We start from the raw sequence: 19,998 nt of genomic DNA on the forward strand, positions 1-19,998 counted from the left end.
GCCATATGTGAAATATTATTCAGGGCTTTAGTCCCTTTGCAAGAGAATATCATAATAGTGGAGACCGGTTCAGAGGCGATTCACTAGGCTAATTCCTATCAAGACGTAGCAACACAGTTTGGGTCATGGAGTTTAGTAGAATGGGTGGTGATCTTATTCAAACATAGAAGATTTTAAAGGGGTGACAATGGGTAGATGTTGACATACTTCTGTCAATGGGAGAGTCACAAGGGGTGTTGTGTATAGGAAAGAGACCTGAATTTAAAACTCCTGTGTGTAATATTGACTGATATCTCCTTAATGCAAGGGGTTTAGATGGGGTGGAGTTTGTTAGGTGTGTTCAGGAATGTTTCCTGACAAAATATGCAGGAAGCCAACTAGAGGAGAGGTTGTACTTGATCTGCATTGGGAGATGAACCTGGTCAGGTGTCAAATCTCTCGATGGGAGAGCATTTTGGAGGTAGTGATTACACCTCCATCTCCTTCACCATAGTGCTGGAGAGGGATAGCAGCAGACAATTTGGGTAAACATTTAATTGGGATGGGGGGGAAATATGATGCTACTAGGCAGGAACTTGGGAGCACAAATTGTGAGCAGATATTCTCAGGGAAATGCACGGCAGAAATGTGGAAAATGTTCAGGGAACATTTGCATGGTGTTCCATTGAGGCAGGGAAAGGATGGTAGGGTAAAAGAACCATGGTGTACAAAGGATGAGAAAATCTACTTAAAAAGAAACAAAAAGCTTACAAAAGGTTCAAGAAACTAGTACTGTTAGAGCTCTAGAAAATGACAAGGTTGCCAGGAAGGAGCTTAAGAATGGAATTAGGAAAGCCAGAAGGGCCATGAGAAGGCCTTGGTGGACAGGATTAAGAAAAACCCCAAGTATGTGAAGAGCAAGAGGATGAGCCGTATAAGAATAAGACCAATCAGGTGTGATAGTGGAAATGTGTGCATGGAGTCGGAGGAGGTAGCGGAGGTACTTAATGAATACTTTGCTTCAGTATTCACCAGTGAAAAGGAATTGGCAATTGTGGGGATGACTTACAGTGGACTGAAACGCTTGAGCATATAGACATTAAGAAAGAGGATGTGCCGGAACTTTTGAAAGGTATTAAGTTAGATAAGTCACCAGGACTGGGTAAGATATACTCCAGGAAACTGTGGGAAGCGAGGGAAGAGATTGATGAGCCCCTGGTGATGATCTTTGCATCATCAGTAGGGATGGGAGAAGTACCGGAAGATTAGAGGTTGCAAATGTTCTTCTCTTGTTCAAGAAAGGGAGTAGAGGTAAGCCCAGGAATTTATAGACCAGTGAGTCTTACTTCAGTGGTGGGCAAGTTTTGGAGAAGATTCTGAGAGGCAGGATTTATGAGAATTTGGAGAGACATAATCTGATTAGGGATAGTCAGCATGGCTTTGACAAGGGCAGGTCATGCCTTACAAGCCTAATTGAGTTCTTTGAGGATGTAACAAAGCACATTGATGGAGGTAGAGGAGTGGATGTAGTCAGTATGGATTTCAGCAAGGCATTTGATAAGGTTCCCCATACAAGACTCATTCAGAAAGTAAGGAGGCATGGGATCCAAGGAGACCTTGCTTTGTGGATCCAGAATTGGCTTGCCCACATAAAGCAAAGGGCGGTTGTAGATTTTTCATATTCTGCATGGAGGTCGGTTTCCAGTGGTGTTCCACAGGGATCTGTTCTGGTACCCCTCCTCTTTGTGATTTTTATAAATGACCTGGATGAAGAAGTAGAAGCATGGGTTAGTAAGTTTACTGACGACACAAAGATTGGGGGTGTTGTGGATAGTCTGGGGGGTTGTCAGAGGTTACAGCGGGACATCAATAGCATGCAGAACTGGGCTGAGAAATGGCAGGTGGAGTTCAACCCAGATAAGTGTGAAGTGGTTCATTTCAGTAGGTCAAATTTAAAGACAGAATACAGTATTAATGGTAAGACTCTTGGCAGTGTGGAGGATCTGAGAGATCTTAGGGTCCATGTCCATAGGACACTCAAAGCTGCTGTGCAGGTTGACAGTATTGTAAAGAAGGCGCATGGTGTGTTGGCCTTCATCAACCGTGGGATTGAGTTCAAGAGCCGTGAGATAATGTTACAGCTATATAAGACCGTGGTCTGACCCTACTTGGAGTACTGTGTCCAGTTCTGTTCATCTCATTACAGGAAGGATGTGGAAACCATAGAAAGGGTGCAGAGGAGAATTACAAGGATGTTGCCTGGATTGGGGAGTATGCCTTATGAGAATACGTTGAGTGAACTTGGCCTTTTCTCCTTGGAGCAACAGAGGATGAGAGGTGACCTGATAGAGGTGTACAAGATAATGAGAGGCATTGATCGTGTGGATAACCAGAGGCTTTTCCCAGGGCTGAAATGGCTAACACGAGGGGGCATAGTTTTAAGGTGCTTGGAAGTAGGTACACGGGGGACATCAGGGGTAAGTTTTTCACACAGAGAGTGGTGGGTGCGTGGAATTCACTGCCAGCGATGGTGGTAGAGGCGGATACAGTAGGGTCTTTTAAGAGGTACGTAGGTATATGGAGCAGTAGGGAAATTCTAGGCAGTTTGCAGAGAAGGTTGCATGGTCAGCACAACATTGTGGGCTGAAGGGCCTTTAATGTGCTGTAAGTTTCTATGTTTTATGTTCTATTTCTTCAAAAAATTCCAACAGATTTCTCCTTAGGAAAACTAGGCTGACTTTGGCTTATTTAATCAAGTGCCTTCAGTGCACTGCAACCTCATCCTTAATACTGGACTCCTACATTTACCCAACCTCTGAAGTCAGCTAACTGGCCTATAGCTTCCTTTCTCCTGCCTCCCTCCCTTCTTAACGAGTGGAATGTCATTTGCAATTTTTCAGTCCTCCAGAATAAAACCGGAATCCAGTGAAAGGTCATTACTAATGCCTCCATAGTTTCTTCAGCTGCCTCTCAGGAACTCTGGGGAGTAGCCCACCTGGTCCAGGTGATTTATCTACCTTCAGGCCTTTCAGCTTCCCTAGCACCTTCTCCTTAGTGATAGCAACTACACTCACCGCTGCCCCCGACACTCCCAAATTTCTGGCCTACTGCTAGTGTCTTCCACAAGGAAGACTGATGCAAAATACTTATTCAGTTCACCCGCCATTTCTATGTCCCTCATTACTACCTCTCCAGCGTCATTTTCCAATTGTCCAATATCTACTCTCGTCTCCCTTTTTCTCTTTATATATCTGAAAAATCTTTTGGAATCCTCTTTTAAATTGTTGGCTTGCTTATCTTCAGATTTCATTTTTGTTTCCTTATGGCTTTTCTAGACATTTTCTGTTGGTTTTTAAATTTTACCAATCCCTGAACTTCCCACTAATTTTTATTTGCTTACCAATGCAGTGCGGAGTACAGCTTCGAGCCTCACCACCCAGCATTCCCAACAACCCTGATTTAACCCTATCCTGATCACAGGACAGTTTACAATGACCATTTAACATACCTGGTATGTCCTTCGACTGAGGGGAGAAACTGGAGCATTCCATGGGAGGACGTACAGATTCCTTACAGTGAACACTGAACTCCGATGCCCCGAGCTGTAATAGCGTTGCGCTAACTGATATGCTACCATGACCCCACTTTCTTTTAATTTTTACTATATTTTATGCCCTTTCTTTTCTATTTATATTGTATTTGACTTCCCTTGCCAGCCATGGTTGCCTCATTTACCTTTAGAGTACTTCATCTTTATAATGTACCGATCCTGCACCTTTCGAATTGTCCCCACAAACTTTAGCCATTGCTAATGTGCCATCGTCCCTGGCTAACGTCCACTTCCAAACAACTTTGGCCAGCTCCTCTCTCATGCCTCTATGATTCCTTTTACCCTACTGTAACAATAATAGATCTGCCTTTATCTTCTCCCTCTCAAACAGCAGGGTGAATTCTATCATATTATGATCGCTGTCTCTTAAGGGTTCCTTTACCTTAAGCTCCCTAATCAAATCCGGTTCATTACACAATCCAAAATTGCCTTTTACCTAGTGGGCTGAGCCACAAGCTGCTCTAAAAAGCCATCTTGTAGGCATTCTACAAATCCCCTCTCTAGGGATCCAGCACCAATCTACCTGCACATTGAAATCCTTCACGATTATTGTAACATTGCCATTTCTGTCTCCTGTTGTAATTTGTCTCCCACTTCCTGGCTACTGTTCGGAAGCCAGTATATAATGCCCATCAGGGTCTTTTTACCTTTTCACTTTCTTCACAAGGATTCTACATCTTCCAATCCTATATCACCTCTTTCTGTGAAAAGGCAGTCCAGACATCAGACTGCTTGCTGTGAGTTTGCGTCTGTTTTATCTACCGCGTGAGTTCAGCCACGCCATATTGCGTTGTCTACATTCCACCTTCCCGACGCAGTCTCGATGCAGCGTGTGACATCATACACACCACCACACTCCGGACTCAACACCCCAATGTGTTCCTTGCAGTATCAGGAGACTTCAACTTTGTTTCTCCTTCGACAACCCTCGCCACCGTCGATCAGTTTGTCAAGTGCCATAAAAGATAAAATAAAACACTGGATCTCTTGTATGCAAATGTTAAAGATGCATACAGCTCCACAGCTCCCCCCCACTTGGAAGATTAGATCACAACCTGCTTCACATCATGTCCTTGTACACACCCAAAGTACAGCAACAGTTAGTTAGCACCAAGACTGTAAAGAAATGGTCTCCAGAGGCCATCGAGGCCTTGAAGAGCTGCTTTGAGATTACTGACTGGAATGTATTTTGTGAACCATATGGGGAGGACATTAACGGACTTACTGATTGCATCACTGGCTACATCAACTGTTTGGACACTGTAATACCATCAAGGACTGTTCACTGCTTCCTGAACAATAATCCATGGGTCAACAGTGATCTAAAGGCTTTTCTCAACCACAAAAAGGCAGCCTTTAGATCAGGAGACAGGGAGGAATTGAAATATGTGCCGATGGAGCTAAAGGAGAAGATTAAGGTGGCTAAAGAGGAATACAGGAGCGAGCTGGAGAACAAGCTTGGACAGAGTAGCATATGGGAGGTGCTATCAAGTGCCCCTCATAGGATAAACCTTTCACTCCCACTCTTTTAGAAAGTTATTTGTGCCTTAAAGAAGCATACCCAGAGTGTTTAATCACTCTGCTCCTGTTTATACCTCATTATAAGTTCTCCCACTTCTGACTGGGCTTAGAACTGGGCAATTACCTCCCGCACTGGAGGATGCAGGCAGCTGGTTATGGGAGGCCAAATGGGACAGGAGAAGCGAATGAGCAAAGAGGAGGGAAAGAGGGGAGAAGTGGCGAGAGGCTGGAGCAGAGAAAGGGAGGGTCGAGAGCAGAGGAGAGCTGGAGGAGGAAGTGAGGACATGAGGAAGACATCAGGGGGAAGGAGAGATAGGTGGAGGGTATAGGGCAGGAGGTGAAGAGGAAGAGTGCATGAGAGGGAATGGCAGAGAGCGTGGGGCATGGAGGTAGGAGATAGGTGGACTGTGGGAGAAGAGGATACAGAGCAGCAGGAGAGAGGGACAAGTGTGTTATTTTAGGTCAACAGGTGAGGGTGAAGGAATCAGGAGTGTAAGGAGATAGCGAGGAAGACACCAACTTCGTAAAGTTACTGAACTCCAGCGGCTCTTTCACCGGGGACTCGGCCGTCTCCAATCAGTGATCCGGTGCCGCCCCCAGCATGAATCATGGACCCGCCCACAATCGACGATTGGTTGTCTGAACCGGGGGCAGGCGCTGATTGATTCTTCTCATAGTCAGTCAGCCGGGCCCTCGCAGCTGACTTTCGCGGAAGTGGAGCGGCGATGGAGTTGAAGCGTTGCGGCCGGCTGCTCGGGCTGCTGATCGCCGTGACGGCGCTGTTCCGGGGAACCCGGGGACTGGAGAACGGGCTGGCCCGGACCCCGGTCATGGGCTGGCTGCACTGGGAGAGGTTCCTGTGTAATGTCGACTGCCGGAGCGATCCCCACAACTGCATCAGGTGAGGGATCGCACCGCGAGGAGGGCTGGGGCATGGAGAGGCGAGAGGAGCGCCTGGCGGTGGGCTCGGAGTGGATCGCAGAGGAAAGGCCAGTAGTGATTTTGACAGGGAGGTCTGTAACCAGAGGCATTCCGCTGGATCGCTGTTGGGAGTTCAGTAAATCATTGGGTCAAAAATAGAAGTGAGCTGAATCGTAAGTTTGAAGAAAACAGGTAGAGTTGTGGATAGTAAACAAAAAGTTTGAGGTACCGACAGAGAAATGATAAATGACTGAGCTGGAAAGGGGTGTTGTATCTTAGGAGGTCAAATGCAAGCGGAAAGTATGCAGGTGTATTGACGTAAGAGAGATTTGGCGATCCAAGTCCATACCCCCATGAAAGTGGGAACACGGGATGATAGGATGGTGGCGAATGGCTATGGCATGCCCGCCGAGTGGCTGAATATAAAAACTGGAAAGTCATATTGGGGTCAGGCCAGGCTTGGAGTACCGCCTGCAGTTCTGATCGGAGGCTGAGGGGGTGAACTACAATCGCTAGGGGTGTAGATAGCGTAAGCGGAGTCTTTTTCCCAAGCTGGACATGGCAAGTACTAGAGAACGTGGGTGAGACGGCAGAAATTCAAAGGAGATTGAGGATCAAGTAAACAGAATGGTAGGTGGGCGGAATGTGCTGCCGGGGGGAGGTGCCTCAGGGGGTACTGTGGCACAGTGAGGGTGTGCTCCGCCGGGTCTGTGTGCAAGGTAAATGGAGCCATCGGTAACTTGCACATTTTCACAGGCCGGCCACTGGTGCCAAGTAATGGATACGCAGCTGAGGGCTTTGGGGACCTTGAAGTTTAGGTCTCTGTCATAATGTTGAGAGAGTGAGGGTATCAGCCATGGCCCAGTCCCACTCATCAATGCACCATGTGAGTCTTTGAGTTCCTTTTCAGAATGTTGGCCATCCTTAGGGTGGGTTACCCTGGCCCTAGGAAAGTGTGAGCATATCTTGCACTTGCCTGAAGGGCAAATAGCTGGGCGCAGGGGATGCCTGCAACTCTCCAAACCTACCCCAGTGTGGATCTAACTATGCAAGGCCAGCTGAGGTTCAAGAACCTGGGTAGGTAGTCCTGTAGTTAATCAAAGTCCTCAGAAAGTCCCTCTGTAGTTGGGTGAGGTGTGAAGGCTGTAGTTGATTTGAAAGGCAAGAATTTGTTAATATGTTTATGAAGCACCTTCAATTACTCCAAAAGACTGAGGTTTGGTAAAAATACTGAAACGCTTTTATTCGCTGTACAGTACGACCTCCACAGTAAGTGTCTGCCCCTGGACTGAGGGGGAGGGGCAAGACGAACACCTTTATACAGGACTCTGTGGGAGGAGCCACAGGGGCAGTCAGCAGAGGGGTGTGTCCAGACAGGTAACCGAGTTACAACATATATACATGGTTTACCACAGTTTATTTTTGAAAACACGCTTAAAATCTTTCCAATTTAAAAAATATTTTCTTAATTTAAGCTATGTTTGTGTTTTTTTGTTTCAAATGCTTAAGCATAGGTGTTTTAGTTCTAAATAGTTATTTTTGTTGTCTTCTAAAGTCATTTGACAAATTCAGAAATATCCATGTTTATAAGGACAGGCTCCTTGGGGACTTGCTGGTTCCTTGCAAAACAACTGCATCAGTCCCCATTTCCTGTGCTTATTTCCCTGGAGTTGCAACTTATTCTATCTCATGTGACCAGGAACTCCAGTGTGATTGACACTTCACTATACTTGAGGTAATTTATAGTGGCCAATTAGCACAGCAGCCTGCACGTCTTTGGAATGTGGGAGGCAAGTGGAAATCCTGGGGGGTGGGGAGGGGGAGATCCCACGGACAAGGGTAAGATGAGAAAACTCCACACAGATGGTGCCTGAGGTCCAGGTTGAATCCGGGTCTCTGGACCTGTGAGGCAGCAGCTTCCACCCAGCTGTGCCACATTGAGTAGGGAGGTCTGGCCTGTGGGTAAGGAAGGAGCAACCCTGATGTGTAGATATTTGGTGCAAACTGAGTGGGCCAAGCAGTCTATTTATGTGCTGTACCCTCTATAAAACAAGCCATCATCCACTAATCCCACATTAAACCCATCCCATTCTCCCTGGCTTGTCACCAGCCCCCCTCAGGTCCCCCCACTCACCTCCACACTTGGAGCAATTCACAGTGACCAGTTATCCTTCTGAGCTGCTCATCTTTTGGGGACCAGAGTAGCCAGGGGTCGGGGGGGGGAACACTATAGTCACAGACAGAATGTGCGGACTCCATATAGACAGTGCTGGTGGTCAGATGAACCTGGCCTGCTGGAGTTGTGAAGCAGCAGAACTCACTACTATGAGCATTCATGGGAGTTAGTTCTTCAACCATTCCCACTTCTCTGCGTGTTGTACAGTGGTGCTAGGAAGTTCGTGAACCCTGCAGAATTTTCTCTACTTCTGCATCAATATGACCTAAATTGTGATCAGATCTTCATGTAAGTCCTAAAACTAGATAAAGAGAACTCAATTAAATAAATAACACAGAAAGTTATACCACTCTATTTACCTATTGAGAAAAATGATCCAATATTACAAGTAGTTGTTGGAAAAAATGTATGAACCTTTGCTTTCAGTAACTGGTGTGACCCGCTTGTACAGAAATAACTTCAACCAAACGTTTCCAGTAACTGTTGATCAGTCCTGTGCGTCAGCTGGGAGGAATTTTAGGCCACTGCTCCTTACAAAGCGTGCAATGCTGAAGGAGGTGAGAAAGAACCCAAGTGCTTCTGCAACATTTCTATAGGATTAAGATCAGGTCTTTGACTCAGCCAATCCAAGACACAAATTTTCTTCTTTTTAAACTAGTCTGTTGTTAATTTACTCCTGCCTTTCGGATCATTGTCTTGTTGCATTAACCATTTTCTATTAAGCTTCAGGCGACAGATCACTACCCCTGACATTCTCCTGTAAAATGTCTTGATACAATTTTGAATTCACTGTTCCCTCAGTGATTGCAAGCTGTCCAGGCCCTGAGGCAGCAAAGCAGCCCCAAACCATGATGCTCCGTTCACTGTGCTTCATAGTTGGGATGAGGTTTTGATGTTGGTGTGCAGTTCCCCTTTTTCCTCCAAACATAGCAACGTGCATTTCTGTTAAAAAGTTCAACTGCTGTCTCATCTGTCCACAGAACATTTCCCCAGAAGTGTCGTAGAACATCCAGGTGGTCTTTTGCAAACTTGAGACGTGGAGCCATGTGTTTTTTTGGAGCGCAGTGGTTTATTCCGCGGTGTCCTTTCATAAGCACCATTGTTGTTCAGTGTTTTCCTTATAGTGGACACATGAACAGAGACTTTAGAAAATTCTAGAGATTTCTGCAGGCCTTTTGCTGTTACCCCTGGGTTCTTTCTCCCCTTCTTCGACATTACGCATTGTGCTCTTGGTGTGATCTTTGCAAGATGCCCACTCCTAGGGAGGGCAGTTTCCTCCATTTGTAGGCAATTTCTCTTATTGTGGACTGTCAAACACTCAGCTTTTCAGAAATGTTTTTGTAGCATTTTCCAGCTTGATGCATCTCTACAATTCTTCCTCTGAAAGTTGCTTTGATCGAGGCATGGTGCAGATAAGCAGATCTTTCTTGAGAAGAGCAGGCTCTGTCAGTAACCTGACTTTCTGTGTCTTTTTTTTAATATAGGGCAGGGCACCTCTACAACCTGCCCCTCCAATCTCATTTCATTGACTGGAACACCTGAGGCCAAGTAGCTTTTGTAGAAGGCATAACCCCAGCGATTCACAAACTTTTTCCAACAAATACGTGTAATATTGGATCATTTTTTCTCAATAAATAACTGAATAAGTATAATTTTTTGTGTTATTTATTTATTTGGGTTCTCTTTATCTAGTTTTCAGACTTGCATGGGGATCTGATCGTACTTTAGGTTATATTTATGCAGAAATAGAGAAAATTCTGCAGGGTTCACAAACTTTCTAGCACCACTGTAACTAAATGTTAGTTGGCTCACATAAAGCTTCTTTTCCCTTCTATTGGGAGTATTTCCGAAACCTTTGGGAATGCTCCTAACAGTTCTCACAAGGTACGGTCACTTTTGACCAAAAGTGGCAAGGCAATGCAGGTTTGCAGCTCTTCCCAAACTTTGTGAGAAGCCTGGCACTTCTTAAGAGCCACGATCGCTGCAATTTTCCGCAGTGCCAGGTAATGGACTCTGAGTGACATGCTGAGTTTGTCTTGCGTCCCTCTCTCTGCTGCAGCGAGCAACTCTACATGCAGATGGCTGACGTCATGGCAGCGGAGGGCTGGAAGGACGTTGGCTACGAGTACGTCTGCATCGATGACTGCTGGCTGGCACCCAGGCGGGATGGTAACAATCGCCTGCAGCCTGACCCCCTGCGCTTCCCCAGTGGGATAAAACACCTGGCTGACTATGTGAGTACCAACGGTGGACAAACCCCACAACGCTGCCCCTCTACCCCTTTTCTAACCTGCCCACAAGGTTTTGAATCAGAGAGAGATACAACAGGGAAACATGCCCTTTGACCTTTAGTCTAAAAGGACCACTGACTACCAACCACCTACTTAGATTAATCCCGCCTGAATCCCATTTCGTTCTCTCCGCATTCCCATGAACTCAGGTCCTATCCCTCACCTACACACAATTTACAATGGCAATTGACCCTCTAACCCGAATGTCTTTGGGATGTGGGAGGAAGCCCATGCGGCCACAGGGAGAACGTGCAAGCTGCACACAGATGGCACCCGAGGTCAGGATAGAACCCAGGCCCCTGACGCCGTGGGGCACCACCTCAACTAGCTGCGCGGCCGTGCTGCTCTGCTGCTTGATGTTGACCCTGCCCCCCTTTCTCCCGAGGCAGGTGCACTCTAAAGGCCTGAAGCTGGGCATCTATCAGGATGTGGGCACCCATACCTGTGCCGGGTATCCGGGCAGTTATGGCTTCTACGAGCTGGATGCTCAGACCTTTGCTGAGTGGGGCGTGGACCTGCTGAAGTTTGATGGCTGCAATTTCATTAACTTAGACATGCTGATTGAAGGTGAGTTGGGGGGAGGGGGGGCCACAATGTGGAGTGGTGTTCCTGTTGGGAGATTGAGTGCGTTAGGGACAACGATTGGTGTGACTCCTGGAAACCTGTGCCTGCTGTCTTGTGTCTAAACTGAGTAACGAGGTTCTGGGGTTAACTCATCCCTTGCCATCTGATGTAGACAGCCTCTCGTCTGTAGCGCTGAGGGATTGCTAGCCCAACGGAATGTGGCCATGATGTCACAGATCTCACTGTAACGGGAGGTAGAGGGGCATCTCTTCAGTCGTGGGTTTAACCTGGCTTCTTGTCTTCTGTATTTTCAGGTTACAAGAACATGTCACTGGCCTTGAATCGGACGGGGCGAAGTATTGTGTACTCCTGTGAGTGGCCTTTATACCTCTGGCCTTTTGTGCAGGTAGGGTCTGCCAGCCAGGCTTCCCGCTTTCTCGCTCCCTTGCTCTCCCACTGCACCAAAGCAGGAGGCAGCTTACTCCGTCCGGGACCAGGGACACAAGTCCTGACTGCACACACTGTCAGACATCTTGGAACAGAAGAGCGCTGGTTGTCCCTCCAGTCTGCAAGGCGAAAAATGTTCATGGACGGACTCTTCTTTGATTTCCCCTTGATGTTCTGACTGAAGCCATTGTCACAGGGCTGTCTGATGGGCCGTTAGTGCGAGACTAATAGGCCATACGGTTGACCAATGATGTCTGCACTGAGTGAAGGGCAGAAGGCACCAGATCTGTCCTTGTCCTCCACGACCACTCCTTCCCCAATGTTTGGTCTTCACAGTCCACACACAACACCCTTGCAGACGGAATGTAATCCTGTGAGTGCATCTTGGGAGGTTAAATGGGAGCAGAATGAACACAGCAAATGGCAGGGTCCTAGGGAGTGTCGATGAACAAAGAGACCTTAATAGTGGCAACATTGGTGGTCAGGCTGGTGAAGAATGTTTATGCCATAGTTACCTTCATTGGTGAGAGTAGAGAATGCAAAAATAGGAAAGCTATGTTTCAACGTTACAAAACAACTATTGGATCGCTCCTAGAATAGCCGTGCTACAGGAAGGATGTGGTTGTGAAGGTGCGAGTTCAAAGGAGATTGGCCAGGATGTTGCCTGGATGCCAGCATGGTCACGGGGAGAACCTGCAACCTCCACACAGACAGCAGCTGAGGATAGGACTGAACCCTAGTCTCTGGTGCTATGGAGCCGTGGCTCCTCCTGTTGCGTTGCCCACTGTGCCAAGTGTCGATGGCTCAGAAGTTCTGAGAGTCCCAGCTGCCCTATGTAGTGCAGATATTTGGGAAGGTGGTGTAAGAATTTCAGGATCTTGTGAAGAATGTGATTCTTTCGATTGGTCAGTGCAAGGAAGACAGTTCCTCTCCTGCATCGCTGAATGCACAAACCTTTGAATTAAGTCAGACCTCTTCAACATTAATGCAAAGTTGTGGAATCAGATCAGTGATGAGGTGAGTGAAGTTCACCACCCTGGTTCAGGAACCCAGTGGTTCAAAGGTTCCTAACTGTGGTTGTGGGACCTAAGTTTCCTGTACTTTCTTCCCAGCGGTAGCAGCAAGAAGATAACAGGGCCTAGATGGTGGGGGCTGCTTTCTTGTGGCAGTGCTCCTTGTAGATGTGCTCAGTGGTGGGCAGGGCTTTTCCTGAGATGGACCGGGCTGTATGCACTACTTTCTGTAGGCCTTTCCATTCCTGGGCATTAATGTTTCTCTATCAAGCCGTGGTGCATCTGGTCAGGGTACTCCCCACTGTGCATCTTCAGAAGTTTGTCAGAGTTTTAGATGACGTGCTGAATCTGTGCAAACTTCTAACAAAGAAGAGGTGCAGCTGTGCTTCCTTTGTAATGGCGCTTACGTCCCAGTCCCTGGTCCCAGGACAGATCCTCTGAGAATATAAGACAAGGAATTAAAGTTACTGACCCTCTCCATCTCTGATCCCCCAGTGAGGACTGCCTCATAGACTTCTAGCTTCCTCCTCCTGTCGTCAATAATCAGCTCTTTGGTTTTGCTGACACTGAGTGAGAGGTTGTTGTTGTGGCGCCACTCAGCCGGATTTTCAATCTCCCTCCTGTATGCTCAATCGTCACCACCTTTGATCCAGCCGATGACAGTGGTGTCGTCAGCAAACTTAAATATGGTGCTGATCGGTGTTCCATCCAACTTGGTTCCAGTTGACAATTGCAGCCCACCCATTCTGCATTGATATTTCGCTAATGGTTTAAAAATAAATTGTCCCTTTGAGCTGTTGGACCTTTTAATCATTTTTTGGGATCTGCCCAACACTCATTGCCCTTGAGGAGGTGGGGGTGAGCCAGCTTCTTGAAAAGCTGCAGGCCTCTGGCGAAGGTGCTCGCGTGGAGATGTTGTTAGGGGTGGGAATCCCAGAAGTTGGATCCAGTGATAATGAAGGGCTGTTTCTGTATCTCCTAGTCAGGTGGGGGGTGATGCAACAGGGAACCTGAAGGTGGTGGTGCTTCTAAGTAGCTGCCTTTCCAAGAGCCCTAGTCCTTCTCAATGGGAGAAGGGGAGAGGTTGTGGGTCTGAGAGGTGCTGTCAGAGTGTCCCGGGCGAGTCATTGCGGTACATTGTGTAGGTGGTGTACCAGTGGTGGGGGCAGTGAATGTGTAGGACAATGGCGTTCTGCCTTGTCCTGAGTGATGGTGATCTCCTGAGAGTTGAAGGGCATCCGGGCAAGTCCATCACATCCTGTTTTGTGATCTGTAGGTAGTGGAAGCATTTCAAGGTGTCAGGCGGGAGTCACTTAGGCCAGGATACCTCCTCTCTGGACTGCCCTTGTATCTTTGTGTCTGGCTGAGTTGAGTTTTTCTGTAATTGGAGCCCCTCCCTCCCCAAGGATACTGATTGTGGTACTTAGGAGCAGTAATGTAAGTGCATGAGAAATAGGAGCAGGAATAGGCCACTTGGCCCATCTAGCCCGTGCTACCACTGAATATGATCATGGTTACTCTGCCCCAACTCTCGTCCGCCTGTCAGTACCAGAGTCCCACAGTGGTCAGTTCCCATTGAGTGTCAAAGGTAAATGATTAGATTCTCTCAATGGAGATGGTCCTTACCCCCAGGCTTATGTGACATTGATGCTGTTTGTCACTCGTCAGCCCGAATCTGCATGTTGACTTGGCCCCCCAGCGTACAGGTGCGGGCTGCTTCACTTGTCAAGGGTAAGGGATTGTGCATCATTGTTGAACATCCCACATCTGATGAGCAATTGATGATGTCGCTGGTCCCAGGACGCTGGTGCCTGAGTGAGATCCTGGGATGGGGAGCTCAATCTCCAACATCCACTGTCAAATTCCATTTTTCCAGGTATAACTCCAGCCACTGGAGCGATTTCCCCTGGGATGCACATTGACTTCAGCTTTACCACACTCAGTCAAACACTGCCTTGGTGTTGAAGCCAAGTCACTCTCACCTCTGCTCTGATATTTCCCTGTTTGGTCCAGGTTCCCAGTGGTCCTGGTGAAACCCAGACGTAGCCCTGGTGAGCAGGTTATTGGTGAATACATGCTGTCTTGTAGAGCTGTTGACACCTGCCCCAGCCCCCATCACTTTGCTGATGACCGAGCTTTGACTGTTTGTACTGTAATTAGCCAGACTGTGCTGTGCTTTGTCTTTGAGGCTTACCTAGGCAATCTTCTGCATGAAATTCTGCTCATGTTGTATCCACTGGGACAGGTTGGGTAGCTCTAGACCATGGATTTTCAGTGTCACCAATGGGGTGCACTGGTCCCATAGCCTCTGAAAGTAGACCAGCTTCCCTCACTTGCTTTGACTTTTAAATTGATACCTTGGTGTAATATTAATTAATAATTTAACATCAGTAGTGTGTGGGGGGGGGGAATGTGATAACATGGTACTTAGAAGTCTAAAAACCAAGGAAGGGGCATATAAGGTGGCAAAAGTGAGTGGGAAATTGGATGATTGGGAAGCTTTTACAATCCAACAAAAGACAACTAAGAAAACTATAAGAAGGGAAAAGATGAAATATGAAGGCAGACTAGCCAATAATACCAAAAGTTGTGAGTAAGGAGTAGAATCAGAAGGAGACAGAATTGAATGGGAACATAGGGAGAATAAAAAAAATGGTGTCAGTGTAGGATTAATGTAAATGGGTGGTTGATAGTCAGCCTGGACTTGATGGGCCAAATAGCCTGTTTCCATGCCATATCTCACTCTATAGAGTGAGGTCATGACCTGACCTTTGACCGGGCTGTGTTTATCACCTAACCTTACTGCACTTTCTCTGGAGTGACTGATGGTATAAAATCTTTTGGCAAAAGAGCAGACAGCATCAGCCAGCAGGAAGGGTTAACGGTTCAGGCTGTGGCCTTCCAGCACAGGGAGAACATGCAACCTCCAAACAGACATCATCTGAGGATAGGACCGAACCCTGGTCTCTGGTGCTATGGGGCCATGGCTCCTCCTGTTGTGCAGAACCCCGTGCAGGAGACAGTCGACTCCAGAGAAACTGGGGGCGGGCAGACTGTCTGCCCGGAGAGACTGGAGGGTGGGAGGGAGGGGGCAGACCATCTGCCCCGGAGAGACTAGCACGAGGGCAGACTGTCTGCCCCGGAGAGACTGGGGGGAGGCGGACAGACCGTCTGCCCCGGAGAGACTAGCACGAGGGCAGACTGTCTGCCCCGGAGAGACTGGGGGGAGGCGGGCAGACTGTCTGCCCCGGAGAGACTGGGGGGAGGCGGGCAGACCATCTGCCCCGGAGAGACTAGCACGAGGGCAGACTGTCTGCCCCGGAGAGACTGGGGGGAGGCGGGCAGACTGTCTGCCCCGGAGAGACTAGCACGAGGGCAGACTGTCTGCCCCAGAGAGACTGGGGGGGGGGGGCGCGGGCAGACCGTCTGCCCCGGAGAGACTTGGGGGGCGGGCAGACGGTCTGCCCCGGAGAGACTGGGGGGGGGGGGGCAGACCATCTGTCCCGACGAGACTGGCACGAATGCAGACCGTCTGCCCCGGAGAGACTTGGGGGAGGGCAGACCGTCTGCCCCGGAGAGACTTGGGGGGCGGGCAGACGGTCTGCCCCGGAGAGACTGGGGGGGGGGGGCAGACCATCTGTCCCGACGAGACTGGCACGAATGCAGACCATCTGCCCCGGAGAGACTTGGGGGAGGGCAGACCGTCTGCCCCGGAGAGACTGGCACGAGGGCAGACTGTCTGCCCCGGAGAGACTGGGGCGCGGGCAGACCATCGGTTGCAAAGCTACGACGAGATGGATTGTGAGGTCGAGAGTTTATCTTTTCATACAAGAGGCACCAGGTCAGGAAGAGAGGGGACACAGAGAGGGATCAAAGTGTGTGAAATGAGGTGGAGTGCAAATGCCGGTGTATGATTTTGCTGGTGATTCTCTCCCTTTCCCAGCCCAATTACACGGACATCAGGAAACACTGCAACCAGTGGAGGAACTATATCGATATCAGTGACTCGTGGAGCTCAGTGAAAAGCATCATTAGTTGGACAGCCGCACATCAGAATCTGATTCAGCCTGTGGCAGGACCTGGTGGCTGGAACGACCCGGATATGGTGAGTACGTGGCCAGATGTGGTCCCAGATAAAGACCCAGTTGTCAATGGGTTATGGAGGTGCTCCCGTTGCCCCCATGCGGTACAGTATCTGACTTCTCTCTTTGCTTGCACAGCTTGTCATTGGTAACTTTGGTCTGAGCAGGGACCAGCAGGTGACCCAGATGGCACTGTGGGCCATCATGGCGGCCCCTCTGCTGATGTCAAATGACCTTCGCAACCTCAACCCCGAGTCCAAGGCTCTGCTTCAGAACCGATTTATCATTGCCATTAACCAGGACCCTCTGGGAATCCAAGGTCATCGAGTGACCAAGGTGAGTGCCAGATCTCCCTTTCCTTTGCCTTACTGACCATGGGTTTGTTTCAAGTCCCTCTCCCCAGTCTGCCTTTGGCTGGCTGGATAGTTGTGATTATCAAGACCCTTTCTGGGGAGACCTGGGCTTGTGCTGAGGAACTAGACTCTGCTTTGAACGCCTTGTCTTGTTTACAATCATTATTCAGTCATAGCGGCCCCGGGGGGGGGGTGGGGGGGGGGAGCGGAATGGAGGGTGAGGTCAGAGAGTTGGTGAGTGAAAATCTTGAAATGGAACGAGGACTAGCTGATCGAGTGTCTCTCTGAGTCATACCGCTCAGGAAGAGGCTTTTCAGCCCATCATGATCGTGCCACACCCCATTATAGTTACTGCATTTGTCTTTAATAGGTCTGTGTCCTTCTAACCTGGGCTATTCAAGTGATCAACTAAATGGTCCTTCAACCCAGACTTTTGTATCTGACTCATCACCACCGTTCCATATATATCAACCATTCTCTGTGTAGATTGTCCCTCAGATCCCCTTACAATCTCCTCCCTCTCCCCTCTCCTTTCCCTCTCCCCTCTCCTTTCCCTCTCCCCTCCCTCCCCTCACCCCTCACACTCCCCTCTCCCCCTCCATCCCTCGCCCTCCCACTCCTGTCCTCTGTCTCCTCCTTTCTCTCACTCTATCCCTCTCATGTACTTTACCAGCTCACCCTCGGCCGACTTCACTCCTGGATAAACAAGTCCACCCCACCCCATCTCTTCCCACAAACAAATTCCTTCAGAGTTGCTATACCTCCTCTTCCCCGTCTCCAGTCTAAACACACCTTGTCTACGGTGAGTCATCCAGACCGCCACACGATGGTCCAAGGCAGACCTTCCCAATATAACGTCACAGCTCTTGCATCCTATACTTTGATTTACAGTGATCTCCATTTTGAACTAAATAGAGAAAGCTTTGCTTGTGGGATAATGGTTTTACTTGTGATCTGCTTCCTGTGATGGGGAACTGCAATAGTTGGGGGTTGGATACAAGTCGCTCCCTTTCTCCTGCACTGTCAATGAAGGCATTGGTAGATAGAAGCACCTGAAAGATCTGACTGTTTCACATTCTCCCTTCAGCAAAGTAACTTCGATCTGTGGTCACGGCCGCTGGCGGGCGGGGGCTTCGCGTATGCCATCATCAACTGGGCAGAGATTGGTGGTCCGCAGAAGTTCCCCATCGTCATGTTCGGACTGGACGAGGGCAAAGCCTGTAAGGAGAAATGCCTGGTCACAGAGATCCTGCCTGACGTCCAGTTCCGGGGAATCAAGAGCCCGTCGTCTGTGGTGGACTTCTGGGTGAACCCCAGCGGCACCGTCCTCTTCACCGTTTTCCCCCACAGCTCGAAGCCGCCACTCCAGGTGCAGTCGCTGCGGCACAGTCGCAGACATAGAGTGAGGTTGTGAAGATGACTGCTCTGCCTCCAGACTACAATACAGCGGCAGTAACAAATGTTACCTCTCCTCATTACGTGACCTGGCCAAGTCTTTTTTAATTGTACAGAATTTGATATGAGAATGTATTGTGTATGGGATACAGAATCGAGAGCGTTGATGCTGGGGACAGGATTTTGGAACGGGCATGAGTTGCAGCGATGTTCCCATAGAATCATATAACAATGAAACAGGCCATTCGGCCCTAGTCATCCATGCTAACCATTCCTATTTGTTCCTTTTTCTAGTACTTGATCCATAGCCTTCTATGTCTAGCTGGTTCAAGTGTTCGTCAAGACTTTAACATTGATAATCATTCATCCACTCTCTCGGGCAAACACTCTGGGTACTCATCTCTCTCTCTCTTGGTGAAGAAGGCTCACATTAGATCCCCTTTGAAACTCTCATCCCTTATGCCAAACCTGCATCCTCTGGTTTTATCTACCTCTGCTGTGAGAAAATGTTTCCTGCAGTCATTTTCAGTGTGGTTTCCCTACGGAAAGGTCGGCTGCAACAGCTCCCGGACACTTTCCCAGTGGAAAGGAGGAGCGTCTGCTCCTCCCGCAGTCTGGGTTTTGTAGCTGGAACGGAAGTTTGCCTCTCGTTCTATCAATATTGACCTCACCCCGAACGTCCTGCTTTCCTTGTGCTTGGGCTTCCCGAGTCATCAGGTAATGATCATTGATGTTGAGAGGGTATGTGTGCGTGCATGTGTATGGGATCCTGTCCTCTACCCATTCCCCACTCTCCTCTCATCCACTAGTGTTCCCCACTCTCCCCTCGTCCACTGGTATTCCCCACTCTTCTGTCGTCCACTGGTGTTCCCCACTGTCCTCTCATTCGCCAGTCTCTGAGCAGACTGGGACTGAACTATCACATTCTTTTGCCCTATATTCCTCTGGGTTGGGCTGTCAGCTTTGCAGGTTCTTGTGCAAGACTGACCCAATTAGTTCAGCTGTCTTAACTCTTTTCCCAACCATCAGCAGCAGTCCATCTGAGACAATATGGTTGAGTGGTCAGAGCTGATTGCACGGAGATTCCCTGCATTTCCCTTGTCAGCCCCGTCTCCTGACTGTCACACCCACACCACAAGTGCCTCCCTGCACTCCTGCTGCCCCACAGAGTAGCTACTTACTGAGTGACAAGTGTGATTTTTTTTTAAGATAATCAGTTGATTTTTGCCATAACCGATTTCTCTTTTATTGAGGAATGTATTTTGCAATAGTTCTATAACTGATTTGCAGTAACAAGGTGGGAAGAGATTAACAATTCTCACGTAAGGACATGAGATAGAAGCAGGTGTGGGCCATTTGGCCGTGAAGTCAGTGAACAGCTTTATTTGGGTTCTAAGCCGATAATCTATGATGTAATAAACATTTTATTGAATTTTACTTTCTTGACTTGAGTTTCATTTGCTTCAAGAATGTTATCTCAGATAATCCATTCATCTTTACAGTTCAAGGAGAGATTTCCTCCACTTCTTACGAGCCCCGGGAAACCAGGGTAGGCTACCTCCACTCTGGTTTGTGTGGACCGAGGAGGTGCACTATGACAGCTGCAAACTCTTTCAAAGCTGCATGGGTAACTTAGGAGATAGTGC

General features: G+C 48.4%; 1 protein-coding gene across 2 annotated transcripts; it reads left to right on the forward strand.

Moving 5' to 3' along the window:
- Window positions 1-5,808: 5,808 nt before the first annotated feature.
- gla (galactosidase, alpha) lies at window positions 5,809-19,789 on the forward strand. 2 transcript variants are annotated; one of them, XM_072270453.1, is made up of 7 exons: window positions 5,809-6,011; window positions 10,267-10,441; window positions 10,888-11,065; window positions 11,377-11,468; window positions 16,466-16,627; window positions 16,743-16,940; window positions 18,045-19,789. In XM_072270453.1, exons 1-7 carry the CDS (start codon window positions 5,836-5,838, stop codon window positions 18,369-18,371), a joined length of 1,308 nt encoding a protein of 435 aa, XP_072126554.1. In that variant the 5' UTR covers window positions 5,809-5,835; the 3' UTR covers window positions 18,372-19,789. The 2 variants fall into 2 exon arrangements, with proteins under 2 accessions (XP_072126554.1, XP_072126556.1); XM_072270455.1 differs by lacking the exon at window positions 5,809-6,011 and adding an exon at window positions 6,042-6,661.
- Window positions 19,790-19,998: the final 209 nt, after the last annotated feature.

The sequence above is a fragment of the Mobula birostris genome, chromosome 10 (assembly GCF_030028105.1).
Source record: "Mobula birostris isolate sMobBir1 chromosome 10, sMobBir1.hap1, whole genome shotgun sequence".
In the NCBI taxonomy this organism is placed as follows: Eukaryota; Metazoa; Chordata; class Chondrichthyes; order Myliobatiformes; family Myliobatidae; genus Mobula; species Mobula birostris.

Bases quoted from the DNA above. Each gene is read 5' to 3' on its own strand.
- gla (XM_072270453.1), top strand. From the start codon at position 5,836: ATGGAGTTGAAGCGTTGCGGCCGGCTGCTCGGGCTGCTGATCGCCGTG. The intron at 10,442-10,887 runs GTGAGTACCAAC...CTCCCGAGGCAG, and splicing joins TAAAACACCTGGCTGACTAT to GTGCACTCTAAAGGCCTGAA. The intron at 11,469-16,465 runs GTAGGGTCTGCC...TCCCTTTCCCAG, and splicing joins ACCTCTGGCCTTTTGTGCAG to CCCAATTACACGGACATCAG.